At 44.1% G+C, this 21,937-nt stretch overlaps 1 protein-coding gene across 3 annotated transcripts in view; it reads left to right on the forward strand.

Annotated features, from left to right (window-relative positions):
• LOC135523864 (serine-rich coiled-coil domain-containing protein 2-like) overlaps positions 1-7,998 on the forward strand; it is a 100,655-nt gene extending 92,657 nt beyond the window's left edge. The window contains exon 10 of one of the 3 annotated variants that reach the window (XM_064950841.1): positions 1,757-7,998. In XM_064950841.1, the coding sequence (XP_064806913.1) occupies positions 1,757-2,515 (759 nt within the window). In that variant the 3' untranslated portion in view covers positions 2,516-7,998. The remainder of the gene's footprint in view (positions 1-1,756) is intronic. The other 2 variants (XM_064950843.1, XM_064950842.1) reach the window with 2 other exon arrangements.
• Positions 7,999-21,937: the final 13,939 nt, after the last annotated feature.

A 21,937-nucleotide genomic window follows, 5' to 3' on the forward strand; every position in this document is an offset into this window, starting at 1 on the left:
GAAAAACGCATGTCAAAAATGTTATAAATTGATTTTCATTTTAATGGGGGAAATAAGTATTTGACCCCCTCTCAATCAGAAAGATTTCTGTCTTTTATACAGGTAATGAGCTGAGATTAGGAGCACACTCTTAAAGACCCCTCTGGGATTGCCAACAAGGATTTTGCCACCAAAGTACTAAGTCATGTTTTGCAGAGGGGTGAAATACTTATTTCCCTCATTAAAATGCAAATCAATTTATAACATTTTTGACATGCATTTTTCTGGATTATTTTGTTATTCTGTCTCTCACTGTTCAAATAAACCTACCATTAAAATTATAGACGGATCATTTCTTTGTCAGTGGGCAAACAGTGGTACAAAATCAGCAGGGGATCAAATACTTTTTTTCCTCACTGTATTGCAGTTTTTTTTTTTTTAAATACTTGTGTAATTGAGTTTAAGAAAGGCATTGGTGCAACGATGGTGCTTTTTTTTTTGCTAATGTGCTTTTGTTAAAACATCACCCTTTTGGTGATGTAGGCTGTGATTGCTTGCAACGCATCACAAGCTAGTTAACAAGTAATATTATCAACCACGTGTAGTTAACTAGTGATTATGTTAAGATTGATTTTGTTTTTTATAAGTTTAATGCTCGCTAGCAACTTACCTAAGCTTCTTGCTGCACTCCCATAACAGGTGATCAGCCTGCGACGCAGTCTCCTCGTGGATTGCAATGTAATCGGCCATAATTGGTGTTAAAAAATTACGAATATGAAAACTTGAAATCGGCCTTAATTAATTGGCCATGCCGATAAATGCCCCAACAATGGCAGGTAAGTCCTCACCTTTCCTCTCCATGGGGATTTGTTGTTGTGTTTTCAGCTGTGATGAATACACAACTTCCTCTTGCCCTGGCCAGCCTCCAACTCCCACCTTCCAAACAGACGTGTCATCTGACAGAATAATTCCCTTTGAGTCAGCTAGCCTGTCTACTGCTTCTCTCTCTCTGTTTGACTGACAGGTAGGTGTGTATGAGGCCGGGCAGCCGCCATCTTCCCCACCCAAAAAGCATGAGCGGGCTGAAGTAGTCCCCTGATGCCCCAGCGTGCACCGCTAACCTTTTCACTAATTAAGGATGTGCTGGCATGGCGGCATGCCAGGGCAACTTGGTACGCTGGCGACTGGTGGCCAGACACGGCCCGGGAGAGCTACTGCCATCCTATGTCTGCCTTATTTGTCATCGGAGGAAGCAACATGTAGTCAGGCGAGCGAGTCTGCAGGCAGGAGGAGGGCTCTTTTGATGGTGACCTCTCCTACCCAGCCTCTGCATCGGTAACATCATGGCTAATAAGTGCAGAGAGACTGCGACTACTGTACTGGAGCACGCAGCAGCACTGTGACAAGCCTGGCTGCAGACTCCAAAGAGTCCCCGGAATCAAAAGCGCCATCTCCGACGGCGTTTCATGTGTTGAATGCGGCGCAGTTTGTTTCTTTCTCTACCTTCGTAAGAAAAGGGAGAGGCGTTACGGTACACACTGTACAGCCTCGTGGGAATTGTGGGCTTGTTGTGCAACTGTCAAGAGACTGACACTGCTGTTTTGGGAAAAACATTGCTTAGGCATAATAGACTCTACAAAATATTTGTTTCAAAAGCCAAAGAACAGAAATGATTTAGAGTTGATTATATTTGTTATGATGGAGTACAATGGTTCTAGTTCTAGTTTTGTTTATATACTGTTTTAGATGCTTAACGTATGTTTCTCTCCTCCCCCAGCCTCAAATACTACAGCCTTCAAGGCCATGGCCCAACAGGGTGCACCAACCCCACTCCCAGGAAAGATTAACAAACTCAGCCCACACCGAGGCCCCCAGTGAGCTGGCCCCCAGTGAGCTGGCCTCCTCTAACCCTGGCTGTGGTAGGGGGGACAGTCTGGCCAGCAAGGCCCAGCACAGCTCCCGCTCTGGCCTGGCTTGCCCTAGCCCTGCTTCCACCCCTCCTGCTGGCTGTTTCCCTGGCTCAGAAGAACTTAGCCTCTTGCTCAGCACCCAGTTGAAGATCAGTGACTCCGAGGGTCCGGAGGGCCAGACATGTTCTCCTCCCCACCCTGGATCAAGACTCAGGCTGGACTCAGCCAAAAGGATCCCTCCACCTTGTCTCTCGCAGTCCCCCGGCTCTCTGAAGAAAGCCTCCATCCCTAAGAGGCCACATGAAGGCCCCACCACCACCCAGATGTCCATGGCAGGCTTCCCCAGGGTGGTGAGAGGAATCCAGGGTAGGGGTGGTCTCAGGCCAGGCCACATAGCTCCACAGTTCAGGCTGAGTCTGCTCCCACCTGCCTCCAGAGGTCAACCCTGCTACAGTTCCACACCCCAGTCATCTGCCTCCTTTCTGGGCCCTGCCCTGCCCGCCTTCCCTCGGACCAGAGCACCCAGACAGACTCCAGGCCTCAGAGAACCAGAGAGTGGTGGTCTCAAGGCCAGAGGTCTAGGCCCTCCCACCCTCTTACGACTCCCCAAGCCAAAGGGCCACTGATTGCTCTCTCTCAATTCTCAAACAGTGCCCTCTAGTAAGGCCATTCAGCACCACCCTCTACCCACTCAGACCCAAAAGATCAGACTTCTTCTAGAGGCTTCTGACCTCCCCTTAGTAAGGTTACCATGTCTACCCTGTGAGAAAGGATGGCATGCAGACTTATATATAATATATAACCCATAATAATATTTTATCTAACCTCTTCCAATAAGAATCACTCAGGGTCAGAAAAAAAATTGACCCATGTACACATTTGATATCGTCTCAGACGAAGAAGTCAAGCATAACACCTTATTGTTTACCCCCCCCCCCCCCCAAAGAAAAACTTGCTTCAACACTATCTGTACGCAGATAAATAGATTGTTGTTTTTGTGAAGTTCTGTTTCAAAGTGGGAAATGGCAGGATGCTTAACTTTATATTCCCTCCAGCCCCAACAAGCTACAATTGCAACTTTACTTTCTGGCCAAAACTTTTCCCAAGATAATGAACATGCTTAGGAACACCGCGTTATCTGGCCTCAATATAGCATTTATTGTGACTTATACATACTCAGTTGGGTTAGACTTTACAGGGCTCGACATTAATACCTGTCTGCTTTCCCCCCCAAAAAAATTGGTTATGAAGAATGTAGATTTAAGTTGTCCGACTGGACAAGTAAAAAAATGTTTAGTATAAAAGAAATCACAAACAATTAGGCGAATCCGATCAGAATTGGATCAGTGTCCTCCTAATCTCTGCAGAGCGCTTTAGAGTATAATTATTGTAGGCCTGCATTGACGGGCACAAGCGATCTTTCAATCATGCAGTCACGAGATGCGTTTTTGAGATCAAAGCAAGCCGCATGTGCACATGTTAATATTCATTGCTAGTTAGTGAGTTATTTGCCCAGTTATAGCTCATTTTTGGTCGACAATGAAAATGCTGGAAAAGTTTGCATCACCTTGTCAGAGGAGAGCTACATTTGCGCAGCAGGTAAAGTAATGATATACAACAGCCATATTGTGTAGATTGGCTTGTTCTCACTACTTAACTATTTAGCTATTAGCATGTATTAATGTAATGTCCGATGGCCTAAAATATACTTCCACCCGCGCTCGTGTATAACCACAAATGTCGGACACGCAGTTGATACGTGTGCACAGTTGATGAAACCAATTCTGCATACGCCGGTTGTAAAACCATCTCGCAAGCCCTAAAATCCTCTCATATTCAATGCTGGCCATGTACAATACTGGCCATGTAATTCTGCCAAAGTCTAAGAATATATATTTTTTAATAGCTTAATTGACAAGTAGTTCCTATGCTGTCAAGATTTTCGTTGAACACTGAATATTTTAACCTTACAAATAGATAAACAAGTGACTTGAGCTTTCGGACAAGTAAAAAAACAGTTCTACTTGTCTGAAGGACATGTGGCTAAGAAAGTTAATGTCAAGCTTTACTTACTGAACAACTGCCTGTATGTAGTGGTTGGGCTTAGTATAACTTTGATTTCTCTGTAGACGGGAACTTTAATTTACCTGATATAATCTCTGCGTAACTGTGGTAGAGGGATTAAGGCAATATGACACAGTGGAACGGTTACAGGAACAGAGAATCTCTTGACTTCAAGGGGAACATTTGGTTGTATAGACTAGAGAATATAGTTTGTTACTTCAGATATTGTCCCTCTGGCTACTTGCTGAGTGATGTTCTAAAGTTCCCCTTGCTACACAGCCAGTATTATGTCTCTCTCACAGGAGGTTGGTGGCACCTTAATTTGGGGGGGGGGGCTGGCTCGTTGTAATGGCTGGAGCGGAATCATTGGAATGGTATCAAATACAACACATGGTTTATGATCCGTTCTCCCCGCAGCAGCCCCCTGTGTTCTCTGGTTTTAAAACATCTTTATTATTTCTGCCTTGTACCCTGAGAATGCCTTATGTTTTTAAGTGCACTCTCAAAAGTAGCTGTATTGTGCACTGTACCCTTCTGTCTACCGATAGTCTGTCTTTGTCTGTGTGGTGGTGCAGTTTGATTGCGACACAGGGACAACAAAGAGATCAGAGGAGCCATCTTGTGCAATTGGTGCTCTCTGAGCCACCTTTGTTCCCCCTGTGCTTCCATCATGAGCAGGTCTAGTTTGGTCTGTGGGTAGAGGGTCACCCACATGCTACCTTAATGAGGCTGCACCAGAGAAGAGCTCAGCCTCTCAGCCCAACTACACAGCAGACGTGCTTCAGGCCCAGGTCCCTGAATAGAAGGGGGCAGAAGAAAGATAAATAATTTCCTAGCATGAAACAATGTTGCTGGTGTAATGCAGAGGCTGGCGGCAACTTCCACGTGATTCCGTAATGATTCTGAGTCGGATCCAGTTGGCATGGTAACACGGCTGAGTGGCACAGTGGAGGGGTGTGAGGATGTCGAGTGGGTTACGCACACGCTCAGTGTGTCCCTGTCGACAGCAGGGCCAGGCATGCTCCTTTGACATCTGCCGAGACTTAACTCTCCATTTTTTTTTATGTTTTACTGTTCACTACTACTTCTCTCACTCCTTCCTCAAGGTGATAGACTTACAATGAGTGCATCACGGTGGGGCAGAGTGTCAAGGAGGATGGAGAGGGACACAATGACTCATTTGCTTTTCTTCAAAGCCATCATGTCTAACTACTTCCTGGTCTGTTACTATGTTTAGTCCTTGTGAGCTTTAAGTAGTAGCCAATGGGCACCATTTGTACCCTTGACCTATCAGGTCCTTATTTCCTTGATGTCATAACTGATCCCAAGTCAGTTGGCTGAGTGTACGTTGTAGAATGAGCGGAACGTCACCCAGTCAAAACGATCTCAAAGACTAGAATAAAAATGCCTATTTCTGTAACTTAATTTGGCATTTCTTCTTCCCCAGCTAAAGCTTTACATGTTTTTCTATGCAACACAGTTGTGCCCTAGTCATGGAAGATAAGTCACAGTGGTACATTTTGTCATGGGCAATGAGCTGGTTGCCTCCATGAACCCTTCTCGTTATGGGCACATGTAAAGCCAGATGTAAGTGTACTTGATATCTGAAACACTTGTTTTGCTGCCACCAAGTATTTGTCTTCCCATTCCTAAATGATTGGAAGCCATGACCCATAATGGTCATCACGAGCACTCACCTTATATGTTTTTGTCAAGCGATATGAAGTGCTTTCTGTAGCAACCCTACAACGCATGCGTACAACATCACCCTGATCTGAATCTGCCTCGGGACCTATTAAACGTCACCCCAAATCAACTCTGCTGTTTGGAATGCACGGCTGCTTCCAATCCCACCCAGATAAGAACCAAATACTTTTTATACATTTAATCTCTTCAATGATGAACAAACAAACAAACTATTTGAGGTTTGTCGGGATGAGGAAGAGATTAATTTAATAAATTCCTGTTTGACAGTCAGAGTCCTTGACTTAAAGGATTTAGAATGTTCAGGGGGAATGAATATTTAGTTTTTAATGTTAACCAGATCTTAACAGAAGCCCTAACATGTTTGTCTCTGAGATATTCTCACCCAAAAAACCCCAAAATAGGAGTGACTTAAAGTTATTGAGAAGGGTTGAGACTTGTTGGTCATGCATTATTATTTTTTGGGTTGTCTAGCTTTGCTTGGCTTACCATATTATGGTATGTAGATGAAACAAATGTCAAGTAAATAACTTGCCCTCAAAATGACTGCATGGGATAGCATCACGTAGCAGTATTCACCATAAAGCACTCTTGCTGTTCTTGTGTATTACAGAAGTGCCTGCTTTTGTGACTTCCTTTCCCCCAGTCCTGAACATAACATTTTGGTATGTAGATGAGTGTGGTTCTGGAGCTTGGTCCCACTGCCCGGCTGTGTTGCTGAAAGAGGAAGGAGGTCTGCCTTGGGTTCACAGGTGATTCCCACTCCTTGCTGCATCTGGCTGCCAGTGGGGCTTCCTCCGCCCCTCTACAGGGTTCAACACAGGGATGCATTATGCTCTCCCAGGCTATCAGATGTTAGAATGCCAGCCTCACTTAGTATTCACTGTCCCAGACTCACACAGACAACCTGTTCTGACTGGGAAGGGCAAACCTGTTTGTCTGTCTCACTACAGAAGCATCCTCTGTATTCAAAAAGCAGGCCAAGCTATGCTTCCAGTGTTGTCTCAGCTCTGACGTTTTGAATTTCAAGTGTTCAGATTTGCTTTGCTGCCGTCTCAATGCACTCTGGTGTGCCCCCTTGTCCTTGTGAGCAGTCGTAAGTAGATCTGCCGCTGTGCTGCTCGTCTTTTGAACGAATTTAGAACAGATCTCAGTTTTTAAGCTCATTTAACTTTTTTCCCTCTTTTTTTAAACTGGAAATGTTGAAACAGTAGTTTAATTCATGAAATTACATTGTAAACAGTGGCATGTGTTTGCTGCTCATTACGATCTGTTTATTGTCCCTCATTATCTCAAACGGCACCCCATTCCCTTTTTATAGTGCACAAAATTTGACCAGAGCTTAATGAGCCCTTGTCAAAAGTAGTGCACTATATAGGGTCCTGTGTGGCTCAGTCGGTAGAGCATGGCGCTTGCAACGCCAAGCGTCGTGGGTTCGCTTCCCACTGGGGCCACCCATATGCAAAAAGTAGTGGCCCCAGCCGACTTGTAAGTCGCTTTGGACAAAAGCGTCTGCTAAATGGGATATATTATTATTATTATTATTAGAGAATAGGGTGCTATTTGGAACGCAGTTGTCGCCCCCCCCCACCACCATTTCACAGATGTTGGGGCCTAGAGCTGTCCCCGACCTTGTGACCTGCCAAGGAAAAATTGGGCTATCACTACCCCAGTTTTTTAAATGTATTCTTCTGGTCAGGTCACTTGGTAATTAGAAAGTCCTGGCCACTTATCTTATGGACAGTGAGGACTGGGTTCAGGTCCATAATCTTCTGCTTTGTTGTCGTCTGATATCACTGCTGTGAACTTAAACGCCATAACATGAGTCTGTTTTGAATACACTAATCAATATGGCAGATGTACTGTATGACGACTGTTTCTTTCACCTCGCTAGCATCACATTGACTGTACATTGTACTGTATAACTTATTTTCCTCATCTATGACAGGAAATTAAAACGGAGAGACTCTGCTCAGAGGATTGGTTGTGTTTCCTCATGTATTTGTGTTTATCTTCTTGCCACTTCTGTTTTAATTCCATGTTTGCTATACTGTTATTTAATGTGCAATACGTTAACGATTGAGAGCATACTGTTGTACACAATACTAATTATTTATGTCTATCCAATATCTATGTCTGTGTAATTGTCACTGTGAGCTTGTCAAAAAAGAAACATCTCAATCTGAAATGCACTTTAAATGGTTGTGTTGAGACTGAATATGAATGAATGAACTTAAATGTGTTGAACTACTTTTTGTTTTGATTCTGCTCCCCACCCTTTTTGCTGTGATCTCTCTGAGGCTATGGAGTGGCTGAGCGCTCAAATAAAGACTGCACTCAATCTAGTGTGTGTGTGTGTGTGCACAGTGACAATGTGGTGGGGAAATGAAGTGGTTAGGTCTCTGGGTTTGGCATGAGAGGGTAGGATCCAAGGAGAGATGAAGTCAGTGGTGGAGATAAGGGGACGAGACGCTTGGATGAGAAGAGAGACGAGTGGCTTGTACAGTAAGGGAAGTGATGGAACATGGGTGGTTTGAATGGGTTTTTGGGTGAGGGTGGTAAGAGAGTAGGGATCGATAGGGTGGGGTGAGATGGGTCTAGGGGTAGAGATGACTGTTCATTCACTCAAAGGGAAGCACGGCCGCGAGTTGCCCAGTGACATGAGCCTACCAGACTAGCTAAATCGCTTCGAGGCATGCATGAGAGCATCAGCTGTTCCGGACGACATGCTCTCCATAGCCGACGTGAGTAAGACCTTTTAAACAGGTCAACATACATAAGGCTGCGGGGCCAGATGGCTTACCAGGACGTGTGTGTCGGGCATGTGCTGACCAACTGGCAGGTGTCTTCACTGACATTTTCAACATGTCCCTGATTAGGTCTGTAATACCAACATGTTTCAAGCAGACCACCATAGTCCATGTGCCCAAGAACACAGGCAACCTGCCTAGATGACTACAGACCCGTAGCACTCACGTCCGTAGCCATGAAGTACTTTCAAAGGCTGGTAATGGCTCACATCAACTCCATTATCCCAGAAACCCTAGACCCACTCCAATTTGCATACCGCCCAAACAGATCTACAGATGATGCAATCTCTATTACACTCCACACTACCCTTTCCCACCTGGACAAAAGGAACACTTATGTGAGAATGCTATTCATTGACTACAGCTCAGTGTTTAACACCATAGTACCCTCAAAGCTCATCACTAAGCTAAGGATCCTGGGACTAAACACCTACCTCTGCAACTGGATCCTGGACTTCCTGATGGGCCGGCCCCAGGTGGTGAGGGTAGGTAGCAACACATCTGCCACGCTGATCCTCACCACTGGAGCCCCCCAGGGGTGCGTGCTCAGTCTCCTCCTGTACTCCCACGACTGCATGGCCAGGAACGACTCCAACACCATCATTAAGTTTGCAGACGACACAACAGTGGTAGGCTTGATCACCGACAACGACGAGACAGCCTACAGGGAGGAAGTCAGAAACCTGGCCGGGTGGTGCCAGAATAACTATCGATACCTCAACGTAACCAAGACTAAGGGGATGATTGAGGACTGAGCACGTCCCCATTCTCATCGATGGGGCTGTAGTGGAGCCGGTTGAGAGATTCAAGGTCCTTGATGTCCACAACAACAAACTAGAATGGTCCAAACACACCAAGACAGTTGTGAAGAGGGTATGACAAAGCCTATTCCCCCTCAGAAACTAAAAGATTTGGCATGGGTCCTGAGAACCTCAAAAGGTTCTACATCTGCAACATCGAGAGCATCCTGACTGGTTGCATCACTGCCTGGTACGGCAATTGCTCGGCCTCCGACCGCAAGGCACTACAGAGGGTAGTTTGTACGGCCCAGTACATCACTGGGGCTAAGCTTCCTGCCATCCAGGACCTATACACCAGGCCATGTCAGAGGAAGTCCCTAAAAATTGTCAGACCCCAGCCACCTCAGTCATAGACTGTTCTCTTTACTACAGCATGGCAAGCGGTACCGGAGTGCCAAGTCTAGGACATAAAGGCTTCTCAACAGTGTTTACCCCCAAGCCATAAGACTCCTGACCAGGTAATCAAATGGCTACCCGGACTATTTGCATTGTGTGCCTCCACCCAACCCATCTTTTACATTGCTGCTGCTCTCTGTTTATGATATATGCATAGTCACTTTATCTATACATTCATGCACAGTGGACTCCAAAATCACTGGCACCTCTGACTGGCAATGCACAAACAATGCTTAAACAAATATAAACAATATAATTATAGCGAAACTCAAAATACCAACGTGAGAAATACTGTACTTTAATGTTTCAATGGAACCAACCAAAATAATTTGATTTAATTAAAAATTGATGTCCTCCAAATCAAGGTTTCACAATTAATGGCACCCTTAAAGATTATTGGAAATAACATCTACCAAAATTAAACCACAAATTAAATTCCACTTATTTACGTTTATCTAAGTCTTAAGGAACTATATTGAGCAATTACATCACTTCCTGTTTAATGAGGGTATAAAAATGATGTAACACACATGCAATATCCCGCTGTCATCCCACACCATGAAGAAAACAAAAGAACTGGCAATTCAAAAGAGACAGATGGTCGTAGACCTTCATAAATCTGGTAATGGCTACAAGAAGATCCACACACGATTGAATATATCACTGAGCACTGTCAGGGCAATTATTAAAAAATTCAAACGATATGGAACAGTTTAACCTCACGGGTGGAGGACGCAAATGCATTTTGCCTCCCAGGATAGGAAGGAGGATGATGAGAGAAGCAACAAAATCCCCAAGAATTACTGTGAAAGAATTGTAGGCCTTGGTGGCATCTTGGGGTCACCAGGTTTCAAAAAGCACCATCAGGTGCCACCTCCACAACCACAGGATCTTTGGAAGGGTTTCTAGAAGAAAGCCCTTTCTGACCCCAAGACACAATCACTTGGAGTTTGCCAAACGTCAATTATTAAATTATGACCGGAAGAAGGTGCTCTGGTCAGATGAGACCAACATTGAACGTTTCGGTGAGATACAGCATCTGCATGTTTGACGCCGAAACAGAGATGCATACAAGGAGAGGAACCTCATACCTACGGTGAAATATGGAGGGGGATCAGTGATGTTTTGGGACTGTTTTAATTCCAGAGGTCCAGGGGCACTGGTTAAGATTGATGGCATAATGAATTCTACAAAGTACCAGACAATTTGGTTGCCTCTGCCAGAAGGCTGGGCCTTGGCCGTAGGTGGACTTTCCAAAAAAGACAATGACCCAAAACATACCACAAGATCCACATAGTTATGGCCATCTCAGTTGCTGGACCTCCATCCAATGGAAAACCAGTGGGGTGAGTAGAAGAGGGCAGTTGATAAGCGCAAACCCAAGAATGTGAAGGATCTGCATAGAGGAATGGTCCAAAATCCCTCCAGATGTGTTCCTTGTCAAACATTACAGGAAAAGACTCCATGCTGTTATCCTTGCCAGAGGTGGTTGCATTAAGTACTAAATGAGGAGTGCCAATAATTATGGATAAATGTATTTTGGTTGGTTCCATTGAAACATTAATAAAGTACAGTATTTCTCTATAATTGTATTGTTTGTGCATTGCCAGTCAGGGGTGCCAGTAATTTTGGAGCTCACTGTACATACTACCTCAATTGGCCCGACCAACCAGTGCTCCGGGCACATTGGTTAAACCGGGCTATCTGCATTGTGTCCCCTCACCCACCAACCCCTCATTTACGCTACTGATACTCTCTGTTCATCATTTATGCATAGTCACATTAACCATATCTACATGTACATACTACCTCAATCAGCCTGACTAACCGGTGTCTGTATGTGGCCTCGTTACTTTTATCTTTACTTACCTATTGTTCACCTAATACCTTTTTTTGCACTATTGGTAAGAGCCTGTAAGTAAGCATTTCACTTTAAGGACCTGTTGTATTTGGCGCACGTGACAAATAAACTTTGATTTGAAAATACAACAACTGCACGAGGCCTGCACACAGCCCAAAGAGCAGCAAAACTACTCACACACAGTGACGCTCTCCTCTCTCTGCAGCTCTATCTGCCAGCTCTAATGAAATGGCGTGCTGACTGCCACGGGCATAAGAAGTTAATATCGTTGTTTTGGATTCAGATCGATTCTTTACTATGTCAGGAAGAGGGCAAAGTTTCAAGGGGGACTCAGCTGTTGCATATTTATCTCGGCATAAGAGGGGAAGTTGTCATTGAAAACCTTCTCTTTCAATAGAGTGCTGTAGGGTTGTGGCAGCTTCATTTCCCACAGGTTATATACAGTCCTTTTTTAAACTTTCTCTGTTCCCAGAAGTTCCCATGAGTGTAGTGTGCCAGTGGAGATCTCTTTTCACCACGCCACCACCTCTGGAAGTAAACCAATACCTAGGTGTGATGGGAAAAGGAATTATACTGAACAAAAAATATAAACGCAACAATTTCTAAGATTTCACTGAGTTACAATTCATATAAGTCAATTGAAATAAATGAATGAGGCCGTAATCTATGGATTTCACATCACTGGGAATCCAGATATGCATCTGTTGCTCAGATACCTTTTTTTTAAGTAGAGGTGTAGATCAGAAAACCGCTCAGTTTCTGGTGTGATCACCATTTACTTCATGCAGCAGGAAACATCTTCGCATAGAGGTGATCTGGCTGTGGACTGGCCCGTGGAATGTTGTCCCACTCCTCTTCAATGGCTGTGCGAGGTTGCTGGATCGTAACGGGCACTGGAACACGTTGTCGTACACTTCGATCCAGAGCATCCAAAACCTGCTCAATGGGTGACATGTCTGAGTATGCAGGCCATGGAACAACTGGGACATTTTCAGCTTTCAGGAATTGTGTACAGATCCTTGTGACATGGGGCTGTGGATTATTATGCTGAAACAAGGTGATGGCGGCAGATGAATGGGCCCCAGGATCTCGTCACGGTATCTTTGTGTATTCAAATTGGCATCGAAAAAATGGAAGTGTTTAATTCACAATATTGACATCGGCAAACCGCTCGTCCACATGACGCCATACACATGGTCTGCGGTTGTGAGGCTGGTTGGATGTACTGCCAAACTCTTTAAAACAATGTTGGAGGTGGCTTATGGCAGAGAAATGAACATTCAATTCTCTGGAAATCACTCTGGTGGACATTCCTCCAGTCAGCATGCCAATTGCGTGCTCCCTCAACTTGAGACGTCTGTGGCTTTGTTGTGTGACAAAATTGCACATTTTAGAGTGGCCTTTTATTGTCCCCAGCAGAAGGTGCCCCTGTGTAATGATCCTGCTGTTTAATATGCCACACCTGTCAGGTGCATGGATTATCTTTGCTAAGGAGAAATGGTCAAACAGGAATGTGAAAATAATAACTTTGTGCATATGGAACATTTCTGGGGATGAGCTTATGAAACATGGGACCAGCACGTTACATGTCGATTTAATTTTTTTGTTCAGTGTAAATCTGGTTTAACTTTATACAGAGCAAAGCCATCAGACACCCAGGCATAACACTCAGCAGTACAGGTGATTTACAAGAGGCCAAGCTAAATGGAGACCTGAGCAATAAAACCCACATAGTGCTCCCATTACTCACTAGCTTTATCTTTCTCACCATTGGCCGCAGCATAGCAGATGTGCTATGGTCCTTAAAGGTCCAATTCAGCCGTCTTTATCTCTATATCAATCATTTCCGGGTAACAACTGTGATTGTTTTTAAATGAAAATGGTCAAAAACAAACAAAAATAGCTTCTTAGCAAAGAGCAATTTCTCAAGCAAGAATTTTGCTAAGACAGTCTGAGTCGAAGTGGGGAGGGAAAACTCAAAATTAGCTGCTATTGGCAGAGGTTTGGAACTCTGTTTTATGTTACTGAGATTGACCAATAAGAAAATCTTCTAGTTTAAGCTAGAGATATCCGATGTTTGTTGCATGTGTTGCGTATCAATGCACCTCATCCACCTATGTCGGCGTTCCGCATCTGCGTTGGAAGGTGGCCGAGCTACAGCGGTATTTGTCAGACCACGAGACATCTCGGAAATCTGTCTTCTCATGAAAACATCTGTAGCATCCAAACAATTATGACCACTCAATGGAAATGGAGACTCATAAAAACGATGGTGTTCTCTGTTTGTTCGAGGACCCCCACAAGTGTCACAGTCACTCATCTGAAGGTAACCCATACAAACAAATAGAAGTATGTCCAAAAAAATAAGGGGTTAAAAAAAATTAAATAATTCCTCAACTTAATATATCTCCAAGATATAGGACAGACACTTCAAAACCGTATTCCTTATGATCTATTTTTTGACTGTCTTTTGCTATTTATGAATGTGTTATTCAATGCGTTTCTATGGGCTATAGTAGTAAAGACCAAATTCTATATTTTATCAAATAATAATAACAAATGGATACCTAAAGTGGTCCCCCCCAGCTTAGACTTTGAGGTTAACCCATTTTCTGATGATGTTATTTTCAAAACAGCTCTTACACTAAAAGGGCATTTTCACAGTATTATTCCGACCTCATAGTGTTTAAATGTATATAAAACACAGGGAAATCACGTTTTTTGACTGCACTGGGCCTTTAAAGATTGATCTGGTCTGGGCTCCTCAGATATATTAAATAGATTGACATGAGAAACCACATTTCATATTCCCTGCTTGAACCCAGAGAGAATCCGTGTCCCGAGAGTTTCAGTTGAATTATATGCTTTTAAAGTTTCAGTGGATTGGAGAGTTAGTTGAGAAGTCAGCGATATTTTTGATAGGTTACTGTGGCACGGTAGTGTTAAGAGTCATGAGTGAGTGCCGCGGTATGAGGGCCCACTTTTCGTTTTGCTGTAATTTTCAGGAGAGCAAGCACTGAGCAGACATGGGAATTCAGCCCTGCAGCCCAGTCAGTCACTGGTAAAGTCAGTTTATATAACGCCTGGGTAACTGACATGTAACAAGACAGTCACACACACACACCCCCCAAAAATAAATCAGTAGATAAACCATGAATATATCGAAGTCTTTACAGAAGGCAAAGCAGGTTGTTTGGAGTAAATCACAAACCTGAAAGAGGATGTTCTGGAATGCTTCACGTCCAGTCTGGAAATAGAAAATCTCAAGTCCTAGAATAAGCCACTTCTTAACCCAGAACTTGAATGGATTTTGGGGCTATTAAACCAAACAATTTCCATGATTGTAGCAAATCATGTTTCAAAGAGGCCAAGGCGTGTAGCCCCCTCCTCTCAGCAGCATGAGAGGGAGACTTGAGATACAAACACGCATAATTATCATTAACTCAGACGAACAATGGCATGTATTAAAGCATTGTGCCATTTCCAAGAAGGCTAAAATGGATTTTAAAGATTTTTCTCCGTAAGGGGATGCATGATGTACTCAATTAGCAAGTCAGTTTTTGTTGAATCCAGTGCAAATATCAAATGATTCCCCATAGTCCACTCCACGTACTGCACATATACAGTACCAACATATAACACCAACAAACAATCAGAACTGTGTCATCTACCACAAGTTTATATGAAGCATTCTTCAGCCATCTGTCGATCAGTCTCCCTTTGTTCTCAACGCTTGTGACATGAGCACTTAAAAACCCCCTCCTTAATCCTCACCCTTCCATACATTTCCCCTTCCCATTAGGGCTGGGCTGGCTATCGATCGCCACCACCGCACGGCCCCACATCCACTTTAATAACTTTAATGCCCCTCCGAGAGACCAGAGGAGACAAGCTGAAGAGATTGAGATGTTCTGGGGCTGATGGTGCCGGCACTGACAGATTGAGATCAGGGCCTCCCTGTGCCCCCCTGCCTTTCCACCTATCTCCCTCTCCACAGTGTGTCTAGGAGGCTATCAAGAGGAGGGTAAGGACTCCAATAGAACTGTGATGAAGCTGTAATTATTGTGTTTAGGCTAATCAGTAGCACGCCTTGGGATGTACAGCTACAGAAAGATCCTGGAGTTAATTTCACCTTTGTGGTAGAAAGAGAAGATCATAAGATGGAACAACAGGAAATAGTAGGTTCTGGTTACTGAAGTTGCTATTCTACTGCCATTTTTACAGCCGTTCATTTACACACACACACACACACACACACACACACACACACACACACACACACACACACACACATACACAGTAGTTAAAGCAATTATGCGTTCAGTGTGGAACTAGAGAGAGAGGTTAGAAACTCTGACAACATGCTTTCTCACTGTGACTCAGAGCCTGTGTCTAGACATGCTGCTCATCCAACAACAACAAGGTAGCCTTACATCTCATGATGTCCCTAATATCTCACCAAATTCTGAAAGATGCCTCAATTTTGCTGTGACAGGTTGAGGATGACAAAAAGTAACGGTTCTGTGTCCTGACGCTCCATCTTGTCGGCGTCCTTGACAATGTTGAGTGCAAAAACGTTCATCTCGCTGGAGCTTAATCTTCAAATGTCTCTGAATCACTTCCACAACATCACAGCTGTTCATTTACACACACACACACACCTTAGCAACTGCCTCTGTTTTGGCTATTCTCTGTGAATATCCTCATCACCTGCAGCGTGTACTGTATAATTCTGCATCGTTGGAATAGACCCCCAGATCTCCAATACTACCTTCTGGCTGTACTTTCAAATATTCAGGCGGCTGCAGGCGAACTGGTTTCACAAGTAGCGCTGAGCAGAACAACACGTCTATAATCATCTCCCAAGATACAACTGCCAGGCCTCTCCTTCCTTCCCTCATTATTTCAACATTTCCCTCGTTTGCTTTTTCTGCAACTTTTGCACATTGACCTATCTATCCTGTGGAAGGTGGAGGGAGGGGGTGCTTAGTTGGTAGATGCTGTTTAGGGAGGCAGTGTTGTGTGAGGGAGATAAGAAAAGTACTGGCAGTGGAAACTTTCTATCAAGTAAGCATACTGGGGCAGAGACAATCGCAACACAATATTACACAGATTAATCCTTGTCTGGCTATTTCTCTATACAATGATGTTGCGTTTAACAGCTCCCCTGACCCCCCCAGAACCATGAGATAGCCTAGTGCTACTGTACATAGGAGCGAATGTGGTTGACACGTTGAGCGAATGTGTTTTAATTACATCTGTTTTGCGTCTTGGCGAGCTGTCATCCACACAGGGAGAACATCTATTATGTGCATCTAAAGCATATGTAAAACGTCTCTAGTCTGAACATGAAACAAAAGGTAATTGTAAAGTGTCCATCACATGAGCTTAATTTGCAGTGCAAACTGAAGTGATAATGCCCTCAACGGCGGTGTTTGGAGGATGTATTGGCACGGGTGTTAGGCCCGAGACAAAGTCGAGGGGCGGCAAACTGCCAATATATCCTCCAAACACCGGCTTTGAGGGCATTATCACTTTTATACAACAGGTTACCAACATATTCAAATAATGATCATGGATGTGTCCAAACAACACAATCACTTCAAACTGAAGCTGGAAAGACTGCAAACTAGCTGCACTTTGTTTCGTTGGACCTTTCATCAATTTCCATTTCTTTGTATATATCCATAAAAATGATGCCAGCTGATTCATGATTTCCACAGGCTGAGAAACGATGCCTGCCTGTCCTGTCCCGACTCATTCATTGCTATGGGACAGCTGGAGATCAAATTTGAATATTGAAACAATTTTGCAAATGTTGGAGAGGCAAGGTTTATACGAACCTCTGCTGTTTAAAAGAAATGTGAGAATGTCTAGATGCTTTTTACAGTGGAGATCATGTTTATAAATTGCCTGGCTGGGCTGATGAGACAGTGGATTGCGCAGTCAGGTGGAACAGAGTAAATAGGCATTTTAACGTCATAGATTTACTGTAGCTGATGGTAACTTATGGAATAGACACCGGAATGCGGTTTTAACCAATCAGCATTCAGGATTAGACCCACCCATTGTATAAATAGCATTGATTGGTATATGTAGCATTTGGGCAGCCTTGTGGTTAGAGCATTGGGCCAGTAATTGGAAGGTTGCTGGATCAAATCCCCGAGCAGACAAGGTAAAAATCTGTCTTTCTGCCCCTGATCAAGGCAGTTAACCCACTGTTCCCCGGGTGCTGAAGATGTGGAAGTTGATTAAGGCAGCCCCCCGCACCTCTCTGATTCAGAGGGCTTGGGTTAAATGCGGAAGTCATTTCAATTGAATACATTCAGTTGGACAACTGACTAGGTCCCATTTTGGAAGAGTGCTCATTCATCCAGTGAAACCCTGAGACAATCCATCGACCTCATCAATCCATCGACCTCATTGAGATGTTTTCCATAGAGCAGCGGCACATGAGGTAAGATAGATGTTCCCCATTTCCCTCCTGCATTCACTCATTCACCCAGAATCAGCCCCCGGGGCTGTGGATCTAATCCAGTGTTTCCCAAACTCGGTCCTCAGGGCGCCAAGGGGTGCACGTTTTGTTTTTTTGCTTGATGATTAGTTTACTTATTTAAATCCGCTGTGTAGTGCTCAGGCAAAAACTAAAACATGCACCTCTTGGAGTCCAAGGACGGAGTTTGGGAAACCCTGGTCTAGTCTGCACGTACCTCCATGTGCTGGTAGGCTTAGTGGTTAGTGGCAGGCCCATACCGTTTCAGAAGTGCATGGATGGTCTTGTCAAAATAAGTTATTTGGAGGTATTCCATCCATGCCTGGCGAAACAGACAGACAGGCAGGCCCACTCTGCTTTCCACTGAGTCTTGGTAGCCGTTGTGGCCTCTGAAGCACCCAGGGAGTGAGGCATTCTCCATGCTCACCTTCATGGTGTCCTGCTGGACTGAAATCACACACACGCTCAACCTTTACAACCTCTGCCACACACATCAAGCCTGTAAAACAGACCACTGTAAATCATCTACAGAGACTCCTACACTCGTCTGTCCAGCATCACCCTGATTCATACCCAGTGTCCATGCGCCTCTCTCCTGGCTGCACCCTGCTCTAATGAAGAACCCTGTTAATGATGCTTTCTATTCTCATCTCATAAGCTTGATTGGGTATAATTGGCCTCACCTCAGCGGGAATAGCATTAACACCCCAGATCCGGCAATAAAACGAAAGGTAAAATATGACGATAGTAAAAACTCTAAGGGATAAATATTCCGGAGTTCGATATCACAGGCACAATGTGGGGAAGGGATGTAGGAGCAGTGATCCATATAGGGGACTCTCTCCGAGTCGTTAATGGTCCCTTAATATTCAGTCCATATCTGTATTACAAAAGCATGAAGCCTGGACTAGAAATCGTTCCCTCCTGTCTGTGTTTTTCTAATGAGTAATTTTCTTCCCCTGGAGTATATGTGAATAGAAAATAGTTTCAATACATGTTTTAAAGAGCTTATTATTGTTTGTAGGCTGTGGCTTTATCTAGTGGGTTTGAATAATTGATCACCTTCATACAGTACAGTGTCATTGTGGCCTCCTGGGAACTGCTGTATGCTGACCCCTGGAGCGTCAGAGAATATACAGTGGGGCAAAAAAGTATTTAGTCAGCCACCAATTGTGCAAGTTATCCCACATAAAAATATGAGAGAGGCCTGTAATTTTCATCATAGGTACACTTCAAATATGACAGACAAAATGAGAAAAAAAATCCAGAAAATTACATTTTTAATGAATTTATTTGCAAATTATGGTGGAAAATAAGTATTTTGGTCAATAACAAAAGTCTATCTCAATACTTTGTTATGTACCCTTTGTTGGCAATGACAGCGGTCAAACGTTTTCTGTAAGTCTTCACAAGGTTTTCACACACTGTTGCTGGTAATTTGGCCCATTCCTCCATGCAGATCTCCTCTAGAGCAGTGATGTTTTGGGGCTGTTGCTGGGCAACAAGGACTTTCAACTCCCTCCAAGGATTTTCTATTGGGTTGAGATCTGGAGACTGGCTAGGCCACTCCAGGACCTTGAAATGCTTCTTACGAAGCCACTCCTTCGTTGCCCGGGCGGTGTGTTTGGGATCATTGTCATGCTGAAAGACCCTGCCACATTTCATCTTCAATGCTCTTGCTGATGGAAGGAAGTTTTCACTCAAAATCTCACGATACATGGCCCCATTCATTCTTTCCTTTACATGGATCAGTCGTCCTGGTCCCTTTGCAGAGAAACAGCCCCAAAGCATGATGTTTCCACCCCCATGCTTCACAGTAGGTATGGTGTTCTTTGGATGCAACTCAGCATTCTTTGTCCTCCAAACACGATAAGTTGAGTTTTTACCAAAAAGTTATATTTTGGTTTCATCTGCCATATGACATTCTCCCAATCTTCTTCTGGATCATCCAAATGCTCTCTAGCAAATTTCAGACGGGCCTGGACATGTACTGGCTTAAGCAGGGAGACACGTCTGGCACTGCAGGATTTGAGTCCCTGTCGGCGTTTTGTGTTACTGATGGTAGGCTTTGTTACTTTGGTCCCAGCTCTCTGCAGGTCATTCACTAGGTTCCCCCGTGTGGTTCTGGGATTTTTGCTCACCGATCTTGTGATCATTTTGACCCCACAGGGTGAGATCTTGCGTGGAGCCCCAGATCGAGGGAGATTATCAGTGGTCTTGTATGTCTTCCATTTCCTAATAATTGCTCCCACAGTTGATTTCTTCAAACCAAGCTGCTTACCTATTGCAGATTCAGTCTTCCCAGCCTGGTGCAGGTCTACAATTTTGTTTCTGGTGTCCTTTGACAGTTCTTTGGTCTTGGCCATAGTGGAGTTTGGAGTGTGACTGTTTGAGGTTGTGGACAGGTGTCTTTTATACTGATAACAAGTTCAAACAGGTGCCATTAATACTGGCAACGAGTGGAGGACAGAGTAGCCTCTTAGATAATAAATTACACGTCTGTGAGAGCCAGAAATGTTGCTTGTTTGTAGGTGACCAAATACTTATTTTCCACCATAATTTGCATATAAATTCAGTAAAAATCCTACAATGTGATTTTCTGGATTTTTTTTCTCATTTTGTCTGTCATAGTTGAAGTGTACCTATGATGAAAATGACAGGCCTCATCTTTTTAAGTGGGAGAACTTGCACAATTGGTGGTTGACTAAATACTTTTTTCCCCCACTGTAGCTAGGGTGTAATGTGTGCGGATGCCTGGATCTGCTGGGTGGTGGGTGTTGTATACCATAGGGCAAAACCCCTTAGAGTCTTGGTTAGATTAACGCGATTGATGCGAAAACAGCTCCTCATCGTTTGATGATGTTTGCAATCACACCTCATGTTTGATGTTATGTGTGGAACGAATGCATTCCATATATTGTTTTCTGTGAGTGAGCCTCAGTCAGTTCCAGAGACTTTTGGAACCCACTGCAGAAACCAGGTCCCAACTCTTGTAATTCTGCTGTAATCAGCGCCCTGAGTGCCAGATCGGTCTTCTTTCCCTGCTTATCAAATGGATAATCCACTTGTTTATTTGGGGAAAACAAATAATGCCCTGGGAGCTCTTCTGGTACAAACACTCTCTTTTTTTTCTCCCTGACTCTCTGATTGAACAAGCAGCGACAGACAAGCCATGCTTCCGATGCTTCTGACAGCCAGCATTCCCAAAGGAAACCCAACCGTAATACCAAGTACCAAACACGTACGATACACCACTCACACAAACTCTTGTCTCCTTCCGAGCCCATCAAGAAGCCTCCATGTGGATACCAAGCGCCTCACATCCTTAATTTTGGGTGGGGTCACGTGACCGTGTGCATTGTTCAGGTGGAAGTTGTCGATGCATAATGAAATATAATTATGGAGTGCAATTACACAGCCTGCAGTTCTGTATGATCTGATGAAGCAAGCAGTGTGTAACTGCAACGAGCGCTAATGAGAGCAGGATTGAGTTCGAGGGAATCAAGCTGTAAGGAATCAAAAGAAACGTTCAGAGGCTCGTAAACTGGAACACACGGCACTGCATGTAGTACTAATTACTCGACTGTACTGTGGAACAGGGGAGGAGGGGGATGAGGGGATTCACTCTATTACAGGAGAGCTCTCTAGCTGCACAGATGTCTTGTTATGGTGGCTACATCATAAGGGTTCCACTCACTCTGGCTCATTTGTAGGGGTTGGGGGAAGGGGAAAAGGGAGGGTTTATATGGAAGAGGAAACCTAATTTCACCTCAACAACTTGAGGATACTTAACAATGTTCACTCTGGTTTCTCAACTTCTTTGTTAGCTAACCTTTTTACTGCCTACAAAATAGTCTCCACACAGACACCATTCACTGTGATCCCGACAAATGCCACAGAGCTTAATTTACAGGTGCCTC

Source organism: Oncorhynchus masou, chromosome 31, assembly GCF_036934945.1.
Source record: "Oncorhynchus masou masou isolate Uvic2021 chromosome 31, UVic_Omas_1.1, whole genome shotgun sequence".
NCBI classification, from domain to species: domain Eukaryota; kingdom Metazoa; phylum Chordata; class Actinopteri; order Salmoniformes; family Salmonidae; genus Oncorhynchus; species Oncorhynchus masou.